Source organism: Ascidia mentula, chromosome 7 (assembly GCF_947561715.1).
Source record: "Ascidia mentula chromosome 7, kaAscMent1.1, whole genome shotgun sequence".
In the NCBI taxonomy this organism is placed as follows: domain Eukaryota; kingdom Metazoa; phylum Chordata; class Ascidiacea; order Phlebobranchia; family Ascidiidae; genus Ascidia; species Ascidia mentula.
Window position 1 is genome coordinate 14159203 of NC_138572.1, and position 24110 is coordinate 14183312.

The following is a 24110-nucleotide window of genomic DNA, read 5'->3' on the forward strand; positions in this document are numbered from 1 at the left end:
AAACTGGATTATTTGCTGGAGCTTTGCAACTCTCCGAAAGAGAATTAAGGTTGGGGGTCGTTTGATTAGAAATATACAAAATATCTTCTCCGCTTGCTCGAAGTAAGTTTAATCCCCGAGAACTGACGCTAAAAAGCATGTTTTTACTTGTTTGTTTTCAAGAAAACGAACTGAAGTGATTGTTAAATTGTTCTTTTACCAATAAAAATATATCAGTAAATTTCGGAGCGTGTTAAACGAGCAATACGAATTTAGAGTTTTATACTTTTTTTGAAAATCTTTACATAAACACCCACTTCAACTTGACGGAGTTGGTGCATTCCATTTCATCGTACAACTTGCAATCTGAGTAATGTGTAAAGAGAAATTATTAAAATCAACCTGCGTGGGTCGGTGGTAATCGATTTTTAAAAGTTAAAATTGCAATAACCTGAATCGATGTGAATGGTTGGTGAAGGCGACGAAGAAGAATAAGTAAATATTTGCACATTGACTAGTCGGGCTTGAACTGTGGTGACTAGTTCGTTAGTTTGTGAGGAGTTTATTCTGATTCCGGGTAGGAAAGGATCGTCTGATAAAATCTAAACGAAAATTTGTGCGAGGAAAAACTTAAAGAGACAAATTCTCGTTGAAAACTTCCGATGCAAAATTTCGTTATCTAATATTTAAAGCGATTCTGGAGTTTTTTAACTCACAGTTTATTGTGCGAACTTACGAATATGTTGTCTGCTATGGAACCCTCGAGTCCTGTCGACACAGTAACTGTAATGTTGCACCTCACTGGACTTGACAACGTGTAATTGCAAGCTAGGTTCCCCAACAACTTTCCGCTACTTGATGGCAGAACGAGAGTAGTGGGAAGATCTTCTATTTTCAACTCCAAGCTGCACGAGGCTTCCTCGGTAACTAGAAAACATATGGTGTCACGCTATTTATCATCAACCAGTAGTGTGAAGTAGTTACATAAATTTACCTTTTATAAACGCAAAATATGGATAGTAGGTAGTAATGCCTCGTAAGGTGGGGCAACTCAAAAACATAGAACCGGTATTTGATTTCACAATTCCTGTCGCACTTCCATCACCAGTAAACGTTCCAAGCAAGGCTCCGTTTTTGTTTCCTCCTTCGTAAACCTACGTCATAATTAAATAAACATGGCCTCATAAGTACGATTCAACACTAGTACCGATGAACATAAAATGTAGTTCGCGCGAAGCAAACAATTTTGTGAAACGTTTAAAGTGTAACACGCAGGAAAAGTTGTGTTTATTTGGATGCCACGGCCGAAGCTCGTGGACCAACGCTCTGAACAACTTTAGAATAATGAAAACTTACTTAATGCAAATTGTATTTTATTGTCTTTTTTATTTATTTACTTCAATCATCATTGTTGCTAAGGAAGTGAATATTTATGTTTACCGAACAAACGTTGTTGCCGAGCGAGTAGAGGTTATACAAATGTATTGCAGCAAATCCCCTACTTCCAGTACTGTATGCCCTTTCATAAATTGCACAGGAGTTGGGGATCCCAAAACTTGTTATAGTTCCACTAAAAGCCGAAGGTCGGCACGTGGATGATTCTCCTGCACAAAGTATGACGAATGAAATCTGTAAATGTTCATGAACTCAAAGAAGTACTTTTTACTCAGTAGCTTGTTTAGTCACCTGGCAAAACTTGAAGCCACATACAAAGTAGAAGGACAATTTTCATCTTGGGATTATTTTTGTTGAAAAAAAAAAACGCAAAGCTGTTGAAGTTGAATGATAAGAAACACACGCTGGTTTGTTGCGGTATCTTCTGTTCAGTGGATTAATGCATGTAAATCATCTGTAAAATGACAAACTTGTTTGTACCTGCTTTTTTCATCAAATAATATTCGTTGGTATAAACGACAAAACATTTTAAAGATGTAAGGTGCAACCTCATTATGAGTACTCCACTCATTATCAGACGTCACCATACATTTTTAATAAAATATCATCCGTATGAATATTGCTTGTTAACTGCTTAATACTCCAATATATTTCAGAGAATCATTCCACATTCTATTGCAACCTGCCCTGCTACCACCATGTTCCACGCATACGAATAAACACCGCCATAGGTTCAAAATAATGTGGCCATGTAGTAGCGCTAGAGAGTTACTGCAAATTGTTTTTACAATGACTAATATTTACGCCTAGTGGTGATTGGCGGAATTGGCCCGAAGCGCCTGACCATATTCATATGCCAAGAATCGGGATTCGTAATCAGAATATCCTGGGTTCAAATCCCGATGTGATAAAAAAACAATTTACGCCGATGTTTGGTAAACATTTTAAATCATCGGATTTAATTGTTCAGTAGACTGGACGATAGAACTAACTTTCCTGTTGTTCGGTATGCTGGTTGACTACCACTTACAACGCAATTGTCTCTATCCTTGCATATTGTGACTCGCAGACTGTTCTCAACGTTCTTCATAGTCAACAAACGTTAGAGCGCGGCGACACTGCTTGTAATTGAACGGAAAACTGACGAAAACTAAAAACGCCGCGGGTCACTGCTTTACTGCGCATACTTAAAAATGCGTCGGCCTTAATGGCTTTAATACTGGGTTTAGCGTCGCTGCCACATATATGTGGAAAAACAAGAACAAGATTTGCTGGCTTCTTTCATCTTTGTCAATCTAAAATGTTTAAAAAGCGCGATATATCCATTTTAAAAGGTTTTAGCGCCATACTTTGTTTATTTATTTTTTATAAATATAAAAAGACCCACTACTTTGTGTTTGCTTCCATAGCAATAAAGCTTTGTTTTGCGACTTTTCTTTCACATCTGCATGCATAAATATTAAAAGTAAATGTTGTTGAAGAACCCGCCATATATGCGTTCGTGGTCAATGCCAATATAATACGTTTACGCATTCGCAACAACGTGATAGTTGAAGTTAGCGATGCCTTGCGGCGTATCCGGCCAATATCCCCCTTCATTTTACCGGATAATTGGGAAAATATTTTTGTCCTAAAACGAACAAATATTTCGCAAATACTCGGGGGTATTTGCGAAAAATTTTGGGGGCCCAGCTTTCATATTCGCAATCGAACATTTTTGTTATTGTTAACAAACTGCCGGATCCAAATTATCCTTCCAGATTTGATTGATGCCGGATAATTTGGAACTGGGAACATCACTAGTTAAAGTAGGTTTCTTAAATGCAATACCACTTACACCGAATACAATGAACCCAAAAATTAGAGTTAATTGGCCCTGCCATACATAGCCTCAGGCAACCAGTACGAATAGCCTAAATGTACCACATAATTGCTGTTACGGACAATACGCTCCCCAGTAAGAAATAATTGTTTCCCACCACCGCAGCGATTTTGTTGTGGACGTCTTGTGACGCAACAAGAACCTACTATGTATTATTATTTTCGTATCGGCCAGTATAACGTTGAGATAGCTGATTTAGGAAACCATTCTGAAACTGTTGAAATGTGAAAAAAAGTGCATATTAAACTCGAACGACCTTATACTACAAGTTGGAGAAATGCAAGGTGGAATTATTAAGAAAGAGTCCAATTCTACAGTACCAATGCATGTTTTCTTGTTTTTGTCAAAATAGCGACCTTTGAAGCACGAGCAATAAACTTTTCCATTTATGGCGTTCGAACACAACCCATTATTCTGAATAAAAAAATAAGCTTCGGAGTTTGTCGGTGGATAAGAAAAAGTCGGGTGAATAAAATTCAATTGATCAATATTTTAAAGGGTAGGTTGTTTCCTGTGTAACGATATCCTAACTAAAACTATGTTCATAACTTGAATCGGCAAAACCGCGTTCCTTGCTGTTGTCACATACGTAACAGTGAACGCATACAAGTAGCGAATGACTGGCAATTTCTCGTCGGTTTGACTAAAATCATGCCTGACTCGCCTTTGGCTTCAATGAACATTTTTTTTAGACTAGCCTAAAAATATAACATTCTACACAAAAAAACACATCCAAACAAACGATAAATATATATATATGGTCATGTCGAAGTCAAACTCAATAGCTTCTTTTTCAATTTGAAAATGGGTCTCCCGGCAACGGCCATATATTAATCTGAACTAAACTAGTGAGTGCTTAAATTTGGGGTTGTAACCTGGCCATTTTAGGTTTGGGTCCCCCTACATTGACTGGTCATGCGGCAATGAACATACTTTTACTGTCAAAATGTAACATACAAATCACATCGCTATTGGTATAGAAATTTTCTTTCCCTTGTATCGTACCAGAATCATGATTGCATGCTGCGACAAAATGTGGCATTAGACCTGTCGATGTCAACGGAGTCGTTAAAAGTTCTTGATTCCTGCCGTGGCCAACGTCGGACCCAGACCCACAGCAATGCAGAAATGCAAACATTGACTCACAATGAGTGTTGCAGCTTTAAATTTTACCAACAAGAGAGCACTGTTGAGTTGACTAGCCACCACTTACGTCATCCTCACTCTTATACGATTCTGCTTCTTTTTCCAAACTAAAGCCTCTATGTTGCGTGTTCGACCAGCATGCTTTTGAAACTGTAAGTTTGGTTGTGTCCTGCAACTATGTTCTTTAATTTATTTTAAGGCCGGAAGACAGCGAATTTCCTGCAGTTTTGTCAAAGTTGATCAAAGATCAGTTGACTAACGGAGGTTCCTCGCACAAATGCTGAAAACAAACTTTGCATCTTACCATTGCACCATCATTATACAAATAAAATCTAAACATTTTGCATATTCCAGATATCTTAAGTTGGTCACACCCTCAGATGTGTTCGATAGCTTTGTGTCTTCTGGAATTTTCATTTTTTCATCAGCTCATCCTGTCCAAACGACGTGCTATCTGAAATCCTAGAGTAGATTGGACCGTTGCTGATTGTAAGGCAGCTGACGGGGCTGATAGTGCACAGGTTGCCACCGACTCAGGCGTATTTGCCGTCTTAGATGCTACACTACCAGTCGATCCTTCTGCAAACATCGTCTGTGTCTGCAAGATTTGTATTAGCATTGCTTTTCTTGCTTCCACTGCCTTTATGGTATTGACTAGAACCCTGCCAGGTCTACGTCACAATCACTGTAGCGAGCGTTGCATCACAAACGACGTTTGTAGGGTCTTGAAACAATAACTTGCTTTATCGCATAAATGTGTACAGAAGTAATATCTTAAAAATAAATTTACGGGCGAATCCGGTTATAACTGTGGCCTATTATTTTTCTAACAAATCCCAGTTAATCGCATAATGCCATTGCTTTGAAAGCAATCCCGTTTCGAGATTATTTTCGCAAATTTGTTAACTTATGGGAAAGATATACACGAAGACAATTCTGTATTAGCTCCCTCGCCCGGATTTACTGCGACTTCTTGGAAACTTTAGTTTCAGGCTGAAATCTACCAGTCTTTTTCAATCATCATCAGTGTCTATAAAAGCAGAGCAAGAATTGGGTTCAAATAAAATAAAGTAAAGGCTCTCCACTACCTCACAACACTCCCTTTACACTACTAAAAACCTGCAACGGGTGGAAGCGTTGAGAAAACGCGGAAAAGATAAGGACGCAAGAAAAAAAATAAAAAACAATATCTGCTTGAAGCAATGTGGACAAAAAACACACATCATTTGCACCGAGGTAAAAATCATTTTTTGTTTTTTAATTTTTGCGTTTAATTATAACATCTTTCAATGGCTGTATAAACGAGAAAAACATTTTATTTAGTTTTATTTTATTGAACTTTATTTTTTCATTTTTCTTTCTCTATTGCAATGAACATGGGCCTGCTTGTTCATTAGGAAGGCCTCTCCTGCTTTAACAAAAAAAAAAAAACTTCGAGAAGTAGGACAGATCGACAAAGTCGAGTCAAAAGGCTAAATAAAGTGCATTATTTTTACAGTTTGAACCATTGCATAAATGCGCAATAAATGGATGGATTTTTGTTTCAGTCGATAACATTGTCATCATCGAGACATTTGCACTTTTGTTTAATGTATGGGTGTCCAAAGTGGACCGCTGTAGTATTGATTTGGGCATTTAAGTTCTTAAAAATGTGCTTCACTGTCCTTCTTAGCAGTTTAGGAAACAAAACGATTGTTATGCAGTCGTATATTTGCATATAATTTTTTTGCCGAAAAATTACGAAGAAAAACACCGGCCCGCGGGCGTTTGGGCGCCTTTGGTTTAATGCTAAACAAACACTTATTTATTCCATGAGATATACAGAATATTAAAACACAATCGCACCCAGGAGGTAGGCTAATCCCTGTGCGATCATTAGGTTTTTTAGTAAGCAGGTCATGAAAAAAATGTATTACATATTTCAAAGGCATTACACAATACAAATTATAAAAAAATGATGCTAAATAAAATAGTGTCTAAATCTTCTGCTCTGCAGGTGGTGTGATGTTGATTTCTTCATCACCGACTTCAAAAGGAATAACATCTCTTCCGCAAGGGATTTCGAAGACATCGAAACCGCTGCTTCAAAACTCCAAAAGTTCTTTCGATAATTCCTCTTGTGACTGCGATTATATCGAATTTCAGCTGGTGTTTGGGGATTCTGCAAGGGGGTTAGCAAATATTTACGACATGCATATCCCCCATCACCAAGCAAAAAAAATTGTGGTGGTTGTCTTCCATCTCTGCACAAAAACTGCTGTTATCGAAAATCCTGGAGTCATAAGTGGAACCAGGCCATCGTGCAACAACATTAGTAATTTGCATCGATGGGTCACAGACACATTGGACATTGATGGAAAAATAGCCCATACGGTTGCGAAACACTTTTGCGTTATCACCTACAGGGGAGACTATTGGTTTGTACAGTAGCTTCGATGATGGAGGGAAACCGTGATATTCACTGTCAACCAGTTTGGGTTGAAAAGCCCCCAAAAATTGGGTCTGTTCATTGGGAAACCCAAAATATTTTTGGGTTATTCATACCAAAAAATTTTTGGGTTAAATATCTTCTTACCCTATAGATTTACCCAATAATCTTTGGGTAGAAACACACTCGACCCAATTTTGGGTTTAAATCTGTGTCATTTTTTGCCCATTAATCATAGACATTACACAGCTTGTTTTTTCGAAGAATTACATTTATTGTTTCTTGTCATTCTGTAGAAAGAACATTTGAAATAACTACAGTCAACACAAATAACTACAGGCTTATTTTGTCAAGTTGAAGTTTTAACTCCCGCACTGAATCATACATTGAGTTTTCAGGAATATTAAGCAGATTTGTTTGAAGAAATTGCAGTGTTTTGGTAATATGTGGGCAGTATTGCAAATAAAGCTAGGATGCCTTTAGAAATGCTGTCCACACTGAGCACAGGGTTCTTCTCCGCAAAAAGTGTATTTTTTTGCGGCAAGAAAATGTCTCCATATACAATCAACACAGTTTGTTGCCGATCTCCAAAGTCGGCCCTGGTATCTTCAAATGTTGTGTTGGCCTAAATAGTAAAACAATTTAGTTACATACTCAGTTACTATTGGCCTGTGCTAAATAATAAGGATGCTGCTTTCCAATACCTAAATTGTACTTTTTACACTATGCCCAATTTTAAATAATTATGCATGGAATAACTTTTTGGGAGCAAATAGCCTTGCTAGTCTTGTGGATATAAAATGAGTACATTTCAATAAAAAAATTGCCCTCACACTAATGACCCAAACAACAACAAAAATTTTCCATGAAAATATGAAATATGATTGCTTATACTTACAGGGCACAAATCTAGCAAATACCACTCCTGCCGACTTGCTGTTTTGTATTGGACTTCGATTAAGTACACAAAAGTAATCTTCTAACCATAAAGTGAACATCTACAAAAACAAAAATTTTGTAACATTTTTATGTGATAGTTTTTTCAGGCTTACCAGTAAAGCAATCATTCTCATCAAATGGCAAAAAGTCCAATATTTTTTTCATATAGGATGTTTTGTTTGGTTTTCTTTTAAATTCACGAAGCAACTACAAGAAACATAAATTACATTAAATTCAGTCTATAAATTTTCAGTACCGCAGTCAAGCTATGGTTCAAAGCCGCTACAAATTGGCAAGTCAGAAGAAGATTTAAAGAATCAGGGGCGGCATGATGAGCACACCTCACTAAGTTTAGCGAGCTCGCTATTGACGCAAAACCTCGCTAACGCAACTTTTGGTATGACGAGCCGCGTTCTCGCTAAACGATTCTCGTTAAGTTCCTCGCTAACTAACGAGGATCTCAGACCACTCGCTAAACTCATTTTTGTCGAAAAACTGCATTTTGGCAGCATATTTTGCAATTACTTGTTATAAAAATAGGCCAAAAATAACCAAGTGTTCATGAAATATGTTTCACTTAGGGGTAATAGTTTAATTTTGCTTGCCTGCATTTGCAATATCAGTATGTTTTGATATTTTTGTGAAGATTTGCAAAAGCTTTAAAATATAGGGTATTTAACAGCAAAACAACATATTTTTACAAAAATAATCATCGTTGTGAAAACGATCGAGAGAACCACACCATTCGAGTATATATTAGTGTCAATTTTGCATGGGTTGTTTTTCATAACGTTTATGTAAATACAATATAGCCAATTGTAAAGTTTCTGACGATATTTCTCAACTTGTGCATTTTTAAAAATTTTGACAATATTAATCGGGAGACTATGAATATTTTAATACCTGTTGTACGTTTCCGGCGTGTAAATGATTTAAATAACTCGCAATGTGTGGTAAAATTGTAATTTAATTCAAAAATTTTTACAACAATTAAAAATGAGATTGCTCAACTGTTAAAGCCTAAAACAGCAACAATTTGATTTGTGATTTCGGTCTCATATTATCGTAAACTTACCTAAATAATGTAAACGAACAAAAAAATGTGGGGTAAATTCAATATTCTATACCGCATATGCGCAATATATGGCAAATTACGCAACTCGCATTCAGAAACATGGGACTTAAGGCGACGCAAAGGTCCCTTTCTCCTGAAAAGTGACGCATTCTCTCGTTTTCTTTGCGCCTTTGTACGAGGTCCTAACGAGATGTGCTCGGCATACCATTTTCCGTACCGAGGTCCTCGCTCGTAAACGCCTCGCTAATGTCTGTTTTAGCGAGCTCGGTAGTTTAACGAACGAGGAACTTCTCATCATGCCGCCCCAGCAGTGGAGCTCTGACTTGTCAATATGTGGCTTTGGTATATGTAACAAAAATACATTAAATTCTTTTATTAATGTCTTTCCAAAACAAAGTTTTTACGGACACAAAATGTTTCCTCCATTTTTTCTGCAATAAGTTTCTTATTGCGCAGCAAAGTTGTTTTTTTAAATTCATGCAGCAGGATCTAAAATAATCAAGTCAAAAATCAATCATAACAAAGGATTAAAAAGTTTAAATCCATACTTCTTTTGCCTCGTCATACAAGTTTTGATTGATGAGAAACCTTTCTTCGCTTTAAAGAAGGGTTGTTATATGCTCTTTTGATTTAGGGGTACCCATGACACTTCCGCTGTTTTTTAGCATGCACATTTAGTCTGATATATTTTTGAAATAAGCATGGTTATTGAATTACTTGGTAAGTTATACTTCACTCTAACCTTGCCATCTGTTGCACCTAGTCCAAGACGAGCATCTAAACGCCTCGTTCTTTAGATGTCGTCATGGTCTGCAAAATATATATATATATATATATAGCTTATAGCCTACCTTTTCCAAGTTAAGTGTAATTTATCAAAGCTTTGGCAATTTTTTCACGTTTAAAGAAGTATATGAACAACTTACTTTCAATTTCAGCATTTATTTGAAGAACTTCCCCTTGTGGGACGTCTTCCAAAGTAGTCTTGACAAAATCAATTAAACCCTGGATGCTTAAATCCATACTAAGTAGTGATGTTCCCAGTTCCAAATTATCCAATCAAATCCGGCCGGATAATTTGGATCCGGCAGTTTGTTAACACCGATTCGTGTATTTTATCGGTATGGCAAAAATGTTTGATTGCCAAACAGAATGCTATGTTAAGGTTAGCTTATCATGAGTGGAACAAATAAACGTGGGTATTTATTAATATGGTATAACACGTCACGAAAAACCTTACGTCGGCGAGTATTACAGACTGGGTCCCAAAAACGAGTAATTTGCGAAATGTTTGTGCGTTTTTAGGACGAAAATGCTTTCCCAACTATCCGGTAAAATTAAGTGTATTATCCGGCCGGGTCCGGGTGTTGAAAATTGGTCAATATCCGGCCGGGTACCCGGATCCGGCGCAACACATCACTAATACTAAGTCTTTTTCACTTTTTTTGATTAACTCACAAAATGACACACGAAACAGCTTACAACACTACCTGTAATTAAGAAAAAGGCGCGCCCAAACGTTCGGTAATCACGTTCGCACAGGTAGAGACAAAGAACTAAGACTGGGGAGGCAAGTTAGTTTAGCGCCCTTTTCAGTGAGCAGTCAGGCGTGACGCGCACATTGTTTGAACTTCAAAAAAATAAATTTGAAACACAAGAATTGTTTTTATAGTTTTAATAGTAAATCTGTTTCGTCGAGCAGATTTCAATAAAATTCAGATAATTCAAGTGGTTTATTTTCACAAGATTGAGATTTATTATGAGCTCATTATGAGGATAATACACCATAGTAAGAGTATAATACAAATAAACTATTTTTAATTCTATCGCAGCATTACGTAATCAACCGGTGTCAAAAACATTTCGCAGCAGCGAGTGGTGCAAACAGTTCTAACGACGTAAAGCGATTTGTAGCTATGCCGTATGAATGAAATTTTTGTCATTCTTTCTTTATAAGCTAGCTAGCCCTTAAACTGACATGTATGCAAACCATACCGACGATGTAAGGTTCAGACTTGTTTGCAAAATTGATAATGTATGGTAAAATAAAACAAAAAAAAATAACCCAATTTTTTTGGGTACAGTACAAGCATCACTTTACCCAAACACTTTTGAGTAAGCCCAATAATTTTGGGTATAAGGTAAAGCAGCATTTTACCCAAAAACTTTGGGTATGTTAACATTGTACCCTAAGTTGCCTTTGTAATTTTACCCAAATTAGTTTACAGTGTTGAATAGAACTTTTGCTTCACAGACGACAGTTCATTAGCACTTGGAAACTTGATTAGAGTGTGATGCATCAGTGTCACGCTCCAAAGGGTTTTGCCAGTCATGAAGCGTCCTGTGTGGAATTGATGTTGTTTCCTCCACAAGATCGAAATCATCATCACCAAGGAATGATAGAAGGTCCAAGGTTTCCATTTTAGCAGATTATTCAAATGTTATGTACCGACTTCTTTAAATAATGCCTAAATTTAACAAAATTTGAAACCAAGTTGGAAAAAATTTTGCTCACCAAAATTAAAAAATTGACAATACCATCACCTTTTTCAGACCAACACCCCAGCACCCTCTTCTTTTCAAAGTATTGAAGCTATCCAGAAGTCAAGTGAAACATGCATTGGTTCCTTTATTTGTGTAATATTAAAATATGTGTGCAGCCATCATTTGTTTTTGAATGCCAAATTTCTTTTCGCAAGTTTACGTAGTTTCATATTTGTTTGTATTTCATTTTTTCAATCACAAAAACTGTCCTATCCTGCAGTTAAACCAAAACTTCAAGTTTCAAGGAACCAGTCCTTGAATTTAAATGAGTAGTCAATGAAATACAGCCTTTAGCAAAAGGGAAGGAAACGGACATGGATGAAGAAGGAGCATGGGAATCAACTATTGCATCATAAATGCCAAAAATCTGACAGTCAAAGAAAAGGGAAAGGTGGCGCGCTCTTGAAGCGCCGCCTACCAGAATTTGAAGACGACGAGTCCGAAAAGAGACGAAGGTGTGTCACTGGTGATACCACCAAGCCCTAAAAGATTATCGTTCTTACAACGCATTTTAAATGCAGAAGACGGAAGAACCTGCGAACACAAGGGAATGCAGGTAAAATGCCTAACTTAACGATTTGGACATGGCTGAATGGCAAACGAGTTTAGATGATGACGACGACATTTTGGCACAGATCATAAATAAAAGAATCCGGCATCCATATACTATAAGCCTGTAATGTATGTACGTTTCGTTGTAATAAATGTTGTGCCTGTGCCAAACAATGTGTGGAGTTTGTTATATACCCTGCTAACTGCTGAAAGGAGGAGGGATAGGAAAGGGGGATTTTATAATGTAGGTGTAACGACTCTGCAATGCACAAATTGAAAAATCAGGAGCATCTGGCTACTGAGGGTCAAAAATATGTGTGTATTAGTGGAGTCATACCTATAATCAAAAGTTTAACTCAAAAATTTGCTCCATCTGAAGAAGATTCCCGTACTTTGGAACTTTTTAAGGAAACAATCCAAAACCAGTTGCATGATAGATTTGGTTTTGTCTCTGACAATCTTAACTCAAATTACGACGTGAGTATTGCAACGGTTCTAATTTCGTGGAGATAGACAACAAAACAGTCCATTTTGGCATTTCAAAACTGGGAACTGAAGAACATACCGACGCACTTACACGGTAAATGTTGAACAATCCATTTGGTTTATGGCGGCGGTTTTGGTAGACTTCGGTGACGAAATAACTCTTAAAGTCGCGACGCGAGTTCTACCACCGCTTTTTCCACTAATCTTTTTGAACAGCTCTTGTCAATTACATCAGGCAGAAAAATCACCTACCTTTCTACATTCCGCTTATTTTCGCAAGGCGAGATAACTGATTTGCTACGTTTCTCTGGGATTTTAGAAAACGACCAGATATGTGCATTTAAACCAATGGTCCGATGCTCTTGTCCTTTATAATTCCTTCGCCCAGCCCTTTATAAGCGGATTCCCCGCTCGGCACAAATCTAGCATAATTAACTAACTCTTTTCGTATACTCCACCCAGATTTAGTTCAATTTTCCCGTCGTTCTTTTAATTTCCAATCCCGTTTAGATCGAATTTATGTTACTCCAATTTAACGCCTAAAAATCATTATCATATAACTTGGAACAGTAAGGCCATAAGCCCATTAAATATACCAATCGGACACCCCAGCTCAATCACCGCGGCATGGCGCAAAGCCATTTTATCTTTACGCACCCGTGTCTCCTCTATAAGCGACCCCTTTCTGACCTACGATTCGAAAAGCATCCTCACTAAAACACTGCTCCTTCCCCAGATCTCTTAATTAGCCAGGACGTGCCCTCTCCCTGAAGGACAGCGGGAAGCGGTAGACAGCATTGTGGCAGGCTTCGTTGGGGTTCACCACAATCCTACCCTTCCAGCGTGACCTTGGCGTCGCCAACATACCACTTTACTCAAAACTATTCTTCCTCTTTCCTGTTAAAAACTACTACAAACATAGAATATTAGATACTCCCACAACCCCTGCTCTTTCTTTTGTTGAGTTCAACACTGGTTTACCCCTCTCTAAGTGTTTTAATTTACGCATCCGGAATAATTTACCCCACAACACCTTCTCCTTTCTATAAATCTCTTAAGAGTAAGATCTAAAAGAGATTTATTTACGTCTAGCAAATTCCGAATTAAACCCTTTTCAGTTGACAGATTGGTCCTTATTATCGCATTACTTATAATTTGTTTACCCCCTTTCTTTTATACAACGACTGTTTTGGTACCTTTTGTTCTTTAAAATACGAAACTAATAACACTGATTATTATTTTAAACACCACCCTTACCCAACCCCAATGTTGCTAAGAATATCCCTAAAAAATTGATCCAATCCTTCCGACAATCGCTAAACTTTAAATATCGGACAAGGCCAGACCCCCTCCTCGAGGTGGTACTTGCCAAAGCCAGAGATTTTTTAATTAGAAGGATCCCACATAGTGTAACCCTTTCTTCCTCTCCCATAACAATAACAAACATGGTGTAATTCTCCTCTTTTATATCGCGCTCTCTTCCTGTATATACTGTAAATACCTGTTCTATCTTTTTTGCGCTAGTTTCCGTTCGTTGGGCACCTCTCAAGCGCCCGAATAAAAAAAAGGAGAGGTAGAGGCGAGATTCAATCCCGCGCTGAACCGGGAGGCGATCTACGACCTACTCAAATCGATGAACTTTGCCATTAGCAATTTAAATGGTATCACCCTCCTTCCTAACGGAAAAGTCATATTTTATACTACTAATGAGGCGCAAGCCAAAAAATTGGCTAAGAAGATCACCAAGAGGAGAGAGTTGTCCTTAGCTACGTACCCCCGAAGATAAAACAGCAGCCAATCCAGGCACTGCTGAGCCACTATGCGCCAGTGTCCCGGGGTTGGCGACTGTATGACCAGTACAAAATCAGCAATTGAAAAAGAGCCTTCATTATGAAGAGGTCCGTCCTCCAAAAGAACCCCATCCCAAGAGAGCTTAAACTCGGAGAACATTTGGTATCAGCCTTCCACACATCGCAGCCACCCCACTGTGACCACTGCAAGACGGACGGACACAAACAACAAGCCCGAATGCCACATACTGGCCGAAAAAAAGAAGAAAGAAACAAACCAAGAGCCAATGGAGGAAGACTCCAACCCAACAGGAGACGAGGAGTTGTGTGCATGGCGATGTACTCAATTCTTTAAGTACCGCAGGCAGTTTTGAAATTTTCCTAACTTTTTAATGTTGGTATCATCGCTTGTTGATGGACGAAACTTGGTGGTGTCACTTGAGATTTTCCCAAGTATAAACATTTATCCATGACTACTACGTCATTGCCTTTGTCGGGCTTAGTGATAACTACATTGCTGTTTATTAATTTCTTCGCAGTGCACTTTTGTGACTTCACGGAAGGTTTATATTTTAAACCTTCATATAATTTTTAAAAAAAATCAGTTTGTTCCAAGGCCTAGCATTAATTTTGAAATGCTACAAATTCTAATTACGATGACCTCTGTTACACGGGAACATAAAGTAGCGTCCTTCATATCGAATGCTTGGTCCAGTCTACACATGGCGATTGGCGTTCTTGCATTTTGTCCGACTCTTTACTCGTGAAAACATAATCTGTGGCGCCAGTTACACCAACATCGACTGTGTTGATAAGGTTCAGCTAATGCCGATGTTGCTTTGGAATTGGTCAAACCTATAAAACTTTTAACTGCATCGTTGCTCATCAGTTTAGAACTTTCGGAATACTTATTGGACGGCTGTAGCAATTTTCGATTACAGTTGTTTGCAAGTCACCATCAGAAGCAGGACTGCCTGTTGCAATCTAAAAGCATTATAAAATTCTAAACGAGATTCGCGACAAAATGCTTTTCAAACTGCGTTCCACATTGCCATCGAACCATCGATGATTATTAACTACATTGCTGTTTTTTTTTATTTCTTAGCAGTCCACTTTTCCTTTGCCGTCATTGCACTATTGTGACTTGTGCGTTGACAGAAGGTTTAAAAAAAATCAGTTTGTTCCATGGTCGTTTTGCCCAAAGTAGGGATGTACTATTTATCGAATGCTTGGTCATCTGTTGATTTACCAAAATTATCCAGTCTACACTTGTTCAACTGCATCAAGTTCTGCAAATGTTGGGCAACTAAAGGGGCCCATTAGTTTTCGGAATGCTTATTGCACAAAGTTTTTGCGGCCTAACTGCGTATGGCAATTTTTCATCCGGCGCAACACGCTCCCAGTGGCATCAAAATTCACAACTTCCACAGCACAAACCTCATTAAACGCTTTGATTTGCGCATTTGAGTACAACGAAACCAGGGGCGGGTGTAATCGAATGCAACGGATCAAGTAATGTCATTAAATTAATAAACCACAATTTACTGAATCGGTTTCCAGTTTTACTTTCTATGTTGTTCAAAACGGATTGTGACGGTAAGTACACTGTAAACTGTAATGGTGGAAATTTGCACCTATGTGGGTGATACAGTTTTTTCTCCCATAGGGATGAAATACATTATATAACCCAAGGGTGGATGTTACTAAACCACCCCATGATAGTGCAATTTCCACCCTACTGGAGAGGATACTTTTCCATACCCACCCATGAAGTAGCAGTTTCCACCCTACAGCACAATACAAACACACATTTTGTTGTCCAGCATCAGTTTGTATTTTTTCGATTTAGATGCATCACGACAGTTGTCTGGGATTCAATAAAATCAACAGTTCGTTTTTACTGCATAACAAACTGGCGAAACTTCAAAGTTAGTTAATTACTTTAAACACAGGTTCAGGCACTTCACTTACATTCAAATGTAAAACATATCCACACATAATGCATGAGACAATTACGTCTGGGAACTCCCAAGAAAATGAACAGCTCATTTTTGATGCATAACAAACTGGCCAAACTTTACAGTTTGTTAATCACTTTCAACACAGGCACTTCCACTTTTACATTCAAATGTAAAATATACCCACATAACAATGACATTGTTTTGGAAATTTGCTTGGGAATGGTTACATCAAAAACCCAATAAGCAGCAATAAGTGTGGATAACCCTTGCAAGATACCACCACTGACTGATACAGCACTACCATCAGCATCATACTGTAAGGTTGGATATGGTGAGATAACATCCTGCAAATATAATTTATTAATGTATTTGCTTGAAAGGGGAAACAATTATCAATTCACTTGCCTTGTCCATTGCAAAGAAATAGGCCAAATTTTCTTTAAACAATGTTGGAATACAAAGCATCCAGAAAAAAACATCTTGATCTAAAACAACACATGATACATGTATAATCTTTTTTAACAAGCAGCACCCCATACATAAGAAGATATACTAACACTTTATAAACCAAAAACAATTCTATTAATAAACAGTTTTTTGCTCAGTAGCATGTCCACCTAAAATTTTATTCCAAGCCTCTGGAACATCACCCCAACGAATTAACTTTTTTGCCTTTCTTAGTTCCGCAGTTTGTAGAAGATTCTCAACATCAACATTTGTTATTTGCTTCATTTCTTCCAATACCTTCACAAAAACTTTTCATTTTTATATTCTAAAAAATGAAATTGCTCACCATTCTGCACAAAAACAAAATGACTGATCCTCACATATGAGTTGAAAAAGCTCACCACAAAAAAAAAACTTTCCAACATAATGCTTACCAATGTCGAAAACTGTAATGTCTCGTACTCTTCAAACAATGCGCTCAACCCTTCCAGAATTAATTTTCTCCTTGCAGAGAAAGTCCTCATAAGCCTGTCTTTGATTACAGAAAAATTAGGATTCTTCTGTTTTATTTCCTTTTTTAACACTCGAATTCGGAGTATATGTACAGAAACAATGCTAATGAAACACACTTACTTGCAAAATAAAACATATGTTGTTAACTCACACTGTCCGAAAGCTTGCTTCTTCTCTTTTTGCTTACTGTCTCTACCACATCATCTTGCTTTCTACGCTTGTAACACTGGCCATACTTTTCTTTCATTTTGTTTCTAATAGCATCTTCAACAAGATGCCTTCTGAAATCCTTGAACTTGCCTCGCAACATGTTGAGCCAAGAAGTCTAACATAAAGATACAAATTAATACAATTTTTGTATTAACAAACGAGGGCTTACATGAAATGATCCAGTTGGTGAAAACCTGTCTCGCAGTGCTGGGTATGTTGTCACAAGAGACAAACAGACTTCTCTAAACTAAAAATTAAAACACAATATCACTGCACAGCACGTTTTTGCAACGAAACAAAATAATACTTACTTTGTGTATCTTCGCATATCATTAAAAATGATATTTACAATTTGCTTTCTAGTTCTACCTGGGATAATTGCCTCTTCCCCTTTTATAGAAGCAGTAACACACATCGGAAATGGTGGCAATTTATATACCAATGGCCACTTAGTAACTCTTCTTCAATGCTGCAAGTGCTCGAAAACGACTCTTCAAATGGTGATGTAACATCACTTTCTTCTGCTGTGCTAGTGCTCGGGCTTGTAGTTGGTTCCTCTGGTGATCTTGATTGTAATTTTAGTTTACTTAAATTTGGAATAATTTCTTTATTTTCCACATCTACCCAATCCTGAAATTGACTGTTAAACACTTGCAGCTGAACATTTTTTACATCTCCATAAGTCACATGAAACATTTTTGACTAGCTTCTAGAAAACCACAAAAAAAAAAAAATATAAACTTTTATATAAGCAAGTGGAGGCAATAATGATTTCCGTAAGCTGCATACAGATGGCCACTGTTAGCTTACGTTTTTATGCCAAGTCATTCATGAGGGCAAATGCGATAATTGAGCTTTATATACTCATGCTTGTTAACCACATATATATCATGAGCACGACTCATTTCCATTCCAGCCTTAAAAATATGCCAGTAATTTGTGGGAAATACCTCAAAACATTGTAAATGGTCATTAAACATGGAATAACACAAATTACCAGTTATATACCATCCCTCATTAATAAGCAATATAAACTTTGTTTGCAAAAAAATAGGCTGCTCCTCGATTATGTCGATGACAAAAAAATCATACGACAAGCACCTGGTCGATTCTAAGTTAGGGTTTAGCACGCTAAAAGTATTACTGAGGAGATTAAATGCAGCAGTTGGCATAGAGTTGACACTAATATATTTAATGGATACATGACCTTTTAACATTTTGTCATTGCTTAGACAGTTCATCCCACTTTGTTCCCAGCACCTCAGTCCCTGGATACGCTTGGTTACAGTAAGGCAAATGTTTTTGAAGTTGCAAGATCTTTTCACAACCTTTTTTACCCGTTGGTGATAAGACTCAAACCTCATTGACCACAAGTGTCGTAGTGGACCAAAGCGTATAATTAATCTTGGGTAATGCAACATGAAATGAAACTTCGGTTTCAGTTTTGTTTTATCTACTTCCATAACTAGCTGATAAAAGTCAGGTATAAGTATATCGAGTTCATTGATCCATTCTGTAGCAATTTCAGGGGCAAACACAATGTCACAAATGTTTGACAAGAAACAAATTGGCCCAACAAAAACGGAAAAATCCTAAACAAACACCATGACTCATGTGCATTTAGGGCACATGAAGTTCCGAGAATCCAACTAACAGGCTTGTTTTGCCTGTCATTGCGGCCAAACTGAAAGTCTTTTAATTTGTGAATAATGTCAGATCGACACAGTTTCTTTGATCTTCCAAGTTCCTCAATTATCAGGTTTAAAGTAACTGGAATAACCCCCTCCAGCATATCATGCATAATATCTGGGGGTAGGCCTAGTATGACATCAAATGATGAAAGGTTTGAAAGTATGGGTGAGCACCTTACTCCGTATGCAGAAATTAGAGAGTTATCCTCAGCAACATGTGACATATGATTTTGTGCTGTTCGCAAAGCAAACATGCTTTTAAGACATTTGGACTTCACTTCATTATGAGTACACAAACAAAATCTGCAAACACGGCCACTAGAAAATGTCTTGCGAAACCCACCAATGTCATGCATGGCCAAATTGTCCCCACATATGCAAGAAACTCCACACATAAAGTGAATAGTCCGGCCATCATTTACATTAACAGTCAGACCAAACTTTTCCAAGTTTTCCATGTCTTCAGAGAATTTATGCAGAACTGGGGCGGCATTACGAACACATCTCGCTAAGTTTAGCGAGCTCGGTATTGACGCACGACCTCGTTAAGTCGAGATTTGGTATTACGAACCTCCGTCTCGCTAACCGGACCTCGCTAAGTAGCGAGGAGCTCAGACCACTCGCTAACGCCGAAATATTCCGGACAAAGCCGCACAGCTGCGTCAGCAAGTAATAATGGCTGTCTATTTTGCCGCCAAACGCTCATACAAATGAAAAAAGGTAAGACAAAATCCCCTGGAAATGTCGGATTTAGAACTAATTTCAGAATATCGAATGCCCAAAGCTGTGATAATGGATTTGTGCAACCACTTGCACCAAGATTTGAAGCCAAAGAGTGCCAGTAAAAGATGTCTTACAGTGGAAGAACAAGTTTTGATATAATTAAAACTTTTGGCATCAGGAAGCTTTCAAAATTCAGCCAAGGACAATATTAATGTTTCACAACCAACTGTCAGTGTAGTACTAAGTCGATTTATGGATAGTTTGATTTCAAAACGACATCAATTCATCCACATGCCAAACAGGGTGTCTTAAACAATGATAAAGCAACAATTTTATTCAATTGCACGGTTTCCTGGCGTCATAGGGGCCATTGATGGAACACATATTCCCATAATTGCACCAAGTGAGGAAGAACATCTCTTTGTCAACAGAAAGGGTTACCATTCTATCAATGTGCAGGCAAGTTGCATACTTTTCCCTTGTCATAAATTGGTTTTGACTTCAAATTATTTTTGCAGGCTATATGTGACGCCAATATGGTATTTCTGGATGTGGTATGCAAGTGGCCGGGCTCATGTCATGATTCATTCATTCTTCGACAATCAAATGTGTACCAGGAGTTTGAGAGTGGAAAATATCACGATGACATTTTGCTGGGTGACAGTGGTTATCCATTAAAACCTTGGTTAATGACACCTCTTAGCCATCCAAGTACCCCTTCACAACAGAAGTATAATAAGGCTCACAAACAAACACGGTCAACTATAGAGAAGTAAGTTACACTTGTCTTGCATTAACTTGAATGATAATAAAGCTTTGCTGTTTAGGGCATTTGGTGTTTTAAAACAGAGATGGAGAGTTATTGGTGAAATGTTTTTGTGTTGGTTTATTGCAAAAAGTGGCAGCACAGCAACACAGAAATGAACTTGAAAAAGTAGGTAACAGAACACTGAACGAATATGAAAGTAATAAGGTAGGTGAAAAGAACAGTGCAGAATATGAAACTAATGAAGTAGGGTAATGAAAAACAGTGAACTACAATGAATAAAAACCCTGACAGACTTGCACAGATTTGGGCCTTTAAACCAGCAGTGAATAAGGAAATTGAAAAACACATGCAGAAAGAAGCATATTGTTGAAAATGCAAATTAGTTCTAATCATTAACTGTGAAGGGTTGACTGCAACTTTCGTCGCTGCAAATCATTTGCTATTATCATTTGTTCCAACTGTTGCTGTTGAATTATAGCTACGTTTGATATTTGGTCATAAATTTCTGTTTGTATGTCAACTATGTCCTTTTCTGGATCACGACGGCGGCGCTTTGCTTTGTGATGATGCTTCGGAGTGTGATGATGCAGGGCTCACTGGTTCTTGAATTATTTCAAAAAGGCTGTCATCCATAGTTGAACATGTGAATGCAACCGGTTCTTCAACATCTTGAGGTGCTTGGCTAGTAGTAGCAAACTGGGAAACACTTTCTACAAAAAAAAAACAATTAGCATTGCAAGTGCACAAACCATTGTAACATAACAAAGGTTACTTAACTGTCACTGCTTTCAAGTGATGATGCACCTTTTATTCCATACACTACTTGTCCAATTATGTTAATGATTTGATAATGCACATCCGAAGGTGGTGTAGCTTTGTTGACACCACCACCTGTTTTAGTTGATTCTTTTATCCATTCCGACACTGATTTTTTTGCAACACTTTTTAAATCCCACCACTTATGTTCCACCTGATCAATTGTGCGATTAACACCACTGATATTGACTGAATTGACCTGTAAAATATCATAATCTATGTAGAGCAGTAATAAAAAAATATTGTGCTGAAATCTTACCATAGTTGTCACTACTTTCCAAGCTTGTTGTTTTGAAGCAACTGTAATTTCTGGTGAAAATGAACCCAGAATGCATTTTGCATTTTTTTTTCACTGCATTAACTAATGCTTCTACTTCAACAGCTGTCCATCTTGGAGATCGCTTTTTTACAGTTTTACTGCTTTTTGTATCCATAATCAATTTCTACTTTTTAAAAAACTACAGTTTACACAATAACTAAACACAAGAAATAAAATGATTCGTGATAAAACTTGCAAAACAATGCCGCCAATGTCCACGTGAAGCTTAACTACCAACACAAAAAGCCTTCCGTAAGATGTCGCATACCGCGACTTCCTAATTTTGCGGAGTAAGACGTCTTTTTTCTCACGATTTTGACGCATTCTCTCGTTTTTGCGTCAGGCTTTAGCGAGGCGTTTGCGAGGACACTTCGCAATACCAAATACGTTGCTGAGTTCCTCGCTATTATCGAGCGAGCAAGTGTTCATAATGCCGCCCCTGGCCCATATCCCACATTCTTTATTTGTGTAGACAAGGCAACAATTAACAAATGTATATTGCTGTGATTCGAAAGATACTTTTTTTCCATATTGCAAATCGTAAAATAAAAGCAGGTTAATTTATGAATACCACGGGATGTTCCAAGAGGGTTACACACTTCAATATCATCGCAATATAGTTGTATTCTCAATTTATATCGATCCCCTTTAAAATATGCATTTAGTCGAAAAGCTTCTCCATCTGTATAATCACATAATCCTACATGTGAATGCTGTAAATTTCTGGCAATGCTGTCTGCAACATCACTATGGGAGATATATCTTTTTAGAGTTTCAGTAATTGGTACATACTGAAAACTTCCATTGTCCATACCCAAACTAATTTCCTTAGATTCAACCAAACCAACAGACAGGCAATAATTCCTGTAAAATGATTCATTTTTGATTTTTTTACATAACGTTTGATGTTGGTCAGCCAGAACAAACAAATTGTGCAACATCAGTCATAATGTCTAAAGACACAGTTACTGGCAAAACGTGCTTTTCGCGCAGCTTTAAAAACAGTGACATAAAAGAGTCATCAAATTGAAATTCGGGAAGAGCCTCCTCACATACTTCTTCATCCTTTCGCTTTACAGTTAATAAATTTGCATTAGGATTATTATTGGTCTCACCACAATCAATCAAGTCATTTAAACATTTATGTGATTTGTACGTCCTGTTGCAGTTCTCCAATGTACATTTAAAACGATCGGTGAAACCTTCATGCAAATGGCTGCTTCGAAGATGTTTTAAGTGAAGCTTAAATGAACTTTGTACCACATCACATCCTGGGTAAGGGCACTTTAGCATGGTCGTCTTGTACACACTTTACCAACTTATATTTTTTTTCAAGAAAATTAGAAGTATCTGCTAAAAGTATTTCGTACAAATTAGGGCTACTTACCACACCAGTTTTTCAACCAAAAAACTTGTCCAACACTTCCAGGTCTACAAATAACAAACCACTCCTGTATAACTGAAATATTTTGCAACAACACGTGCAGGCGACGCAATCAATAAAGAGATCAGTTAACAAGTAACATGCCACAAAGACAAAGTAGTTGTGTACAACTACAAATTGTTTGATATATATTTAATCGATTCGAGTATTCTTCAAAAGTATTTCAACAATATATTAATTTGGATTAAAAATAACTTAAAACGATTCAAGAATTATGCAGCAGAGAAATAATTTCATAATTCCTTTTGTGCCAATATTCATCCGCCGCGTCACGTGTTATGGCACAAGTTCTCCTCTGCTAAAACACACTCTTTATTGATACAGTTGTTGTATTAATTTTATTTTTGCTTGAAGATACTGCTAAAACACTCTCTTTAATTAACTTTTGCATATCCGCCTCCTTCCACTAGTTACTACCAAATAAACTTGTGGTGTTTAAAAAACTACAAAGCATCCATATTCACAAGTCCTAATACACAATTTTTTGCTTTACTTGCAATAAGCGACCCAACTTTGAGTCGCGACTCACAGATGAGGAAACACCGCTATGGAGGAAGTTTTTCTGAGTGCAGGTGGTTGCCACAAACGGAAACATAGCGTGGATTTTAGTGCACTTTCGTTTCTATCATAAAAAAAATTAAAAATGTATGTTCGCCTCCTATCTGAGGTGGAATCAAAAGATTTATCCTTTGGTCATGATCGAAAAAGGTAGATTATTAATTTTTCACCTACATAGGGTTGTAAATTGTACTTTCCGCCCATGCGTAGGGTGGGTAATTTTCCACCTTCACGCTTTACAGTGTAGGTATGAGCTCTCAGCTAAAGTTCCCGTGAGTTTGTCAAATAGTTTGCGATATTTTTAAACAGCGCTTTGATGTTTCAAAGATTAGCGAATGTTGTGTCTTAAATTACCACTAACACGTCGACTTTTGCTACACCCAAAACGATGGAAATATTTACTCGACCCTCAACTTTTCCACAATTACAACCCTCACATCTTT

The 24110-nt window shown here is 37.5% G+C and overlaps 1 protein-coding gene and 1 pseudogene across 1 annotated transcript; both read right to left on the reverse strand.

The window, feature by feature from the left end:
- Positions 1-280: 280 nt before the first annotated feature.
- On the reverse strand, positions 281-1711 carry LOC145909632 (uncharacterized). The gene is made up of 6 exons (XM_082996995.1): positions 1666-1711; positions 1420-1583; positions 974-1133; positions 716-906; positions 431-581; positions 281-345 (listed from the first exon to the last, which is right to left on the reverse strand). Exons 1-6 carry the CDS (start codon positions 1709-1711, stop codon positions 281-283), a joined length of 777 nt encoding a protein of 258 aa, XP_082853121.1.
- Positions 1712-12296: 10585 nt separating this feature from the next.
- LOC145909633 (uncharacterized) lies at positions 12297-21780 on the reverse strand (annotated as a pseudogene).
- Between the last annotated feature and the right edge of the window lie 2330 nt (positions 21781-24110).

What these genes read in the sequence shown, in the direction of transcription:
- LOC145909632 (XM_082996995.1), bottom strand. Translation starts at nt 1,711, where the DNA reads ATGAAAATTGTCCTTCTACTTTGTATGTGGCTTCAAGTTTTGCCAG. An exon ending in GTGGCTTCAAGTTTTGCCAG is followed by an intron (nt 1,584 to 1,665) that starts GTGACTAAACAA and finishes TACTTTGTGCAG; the next exon opens with GAGAATCATCCACGTGCCGA. An exon ending in TCGGCAACAACGTTTGTTCG is followed by an intron (nt 1,134 to 1,419) that starts GTAAACATAAAT and finishes ATTATGACGTAG; the next exon opens with GTTTACGAAGGAGGAAACAA.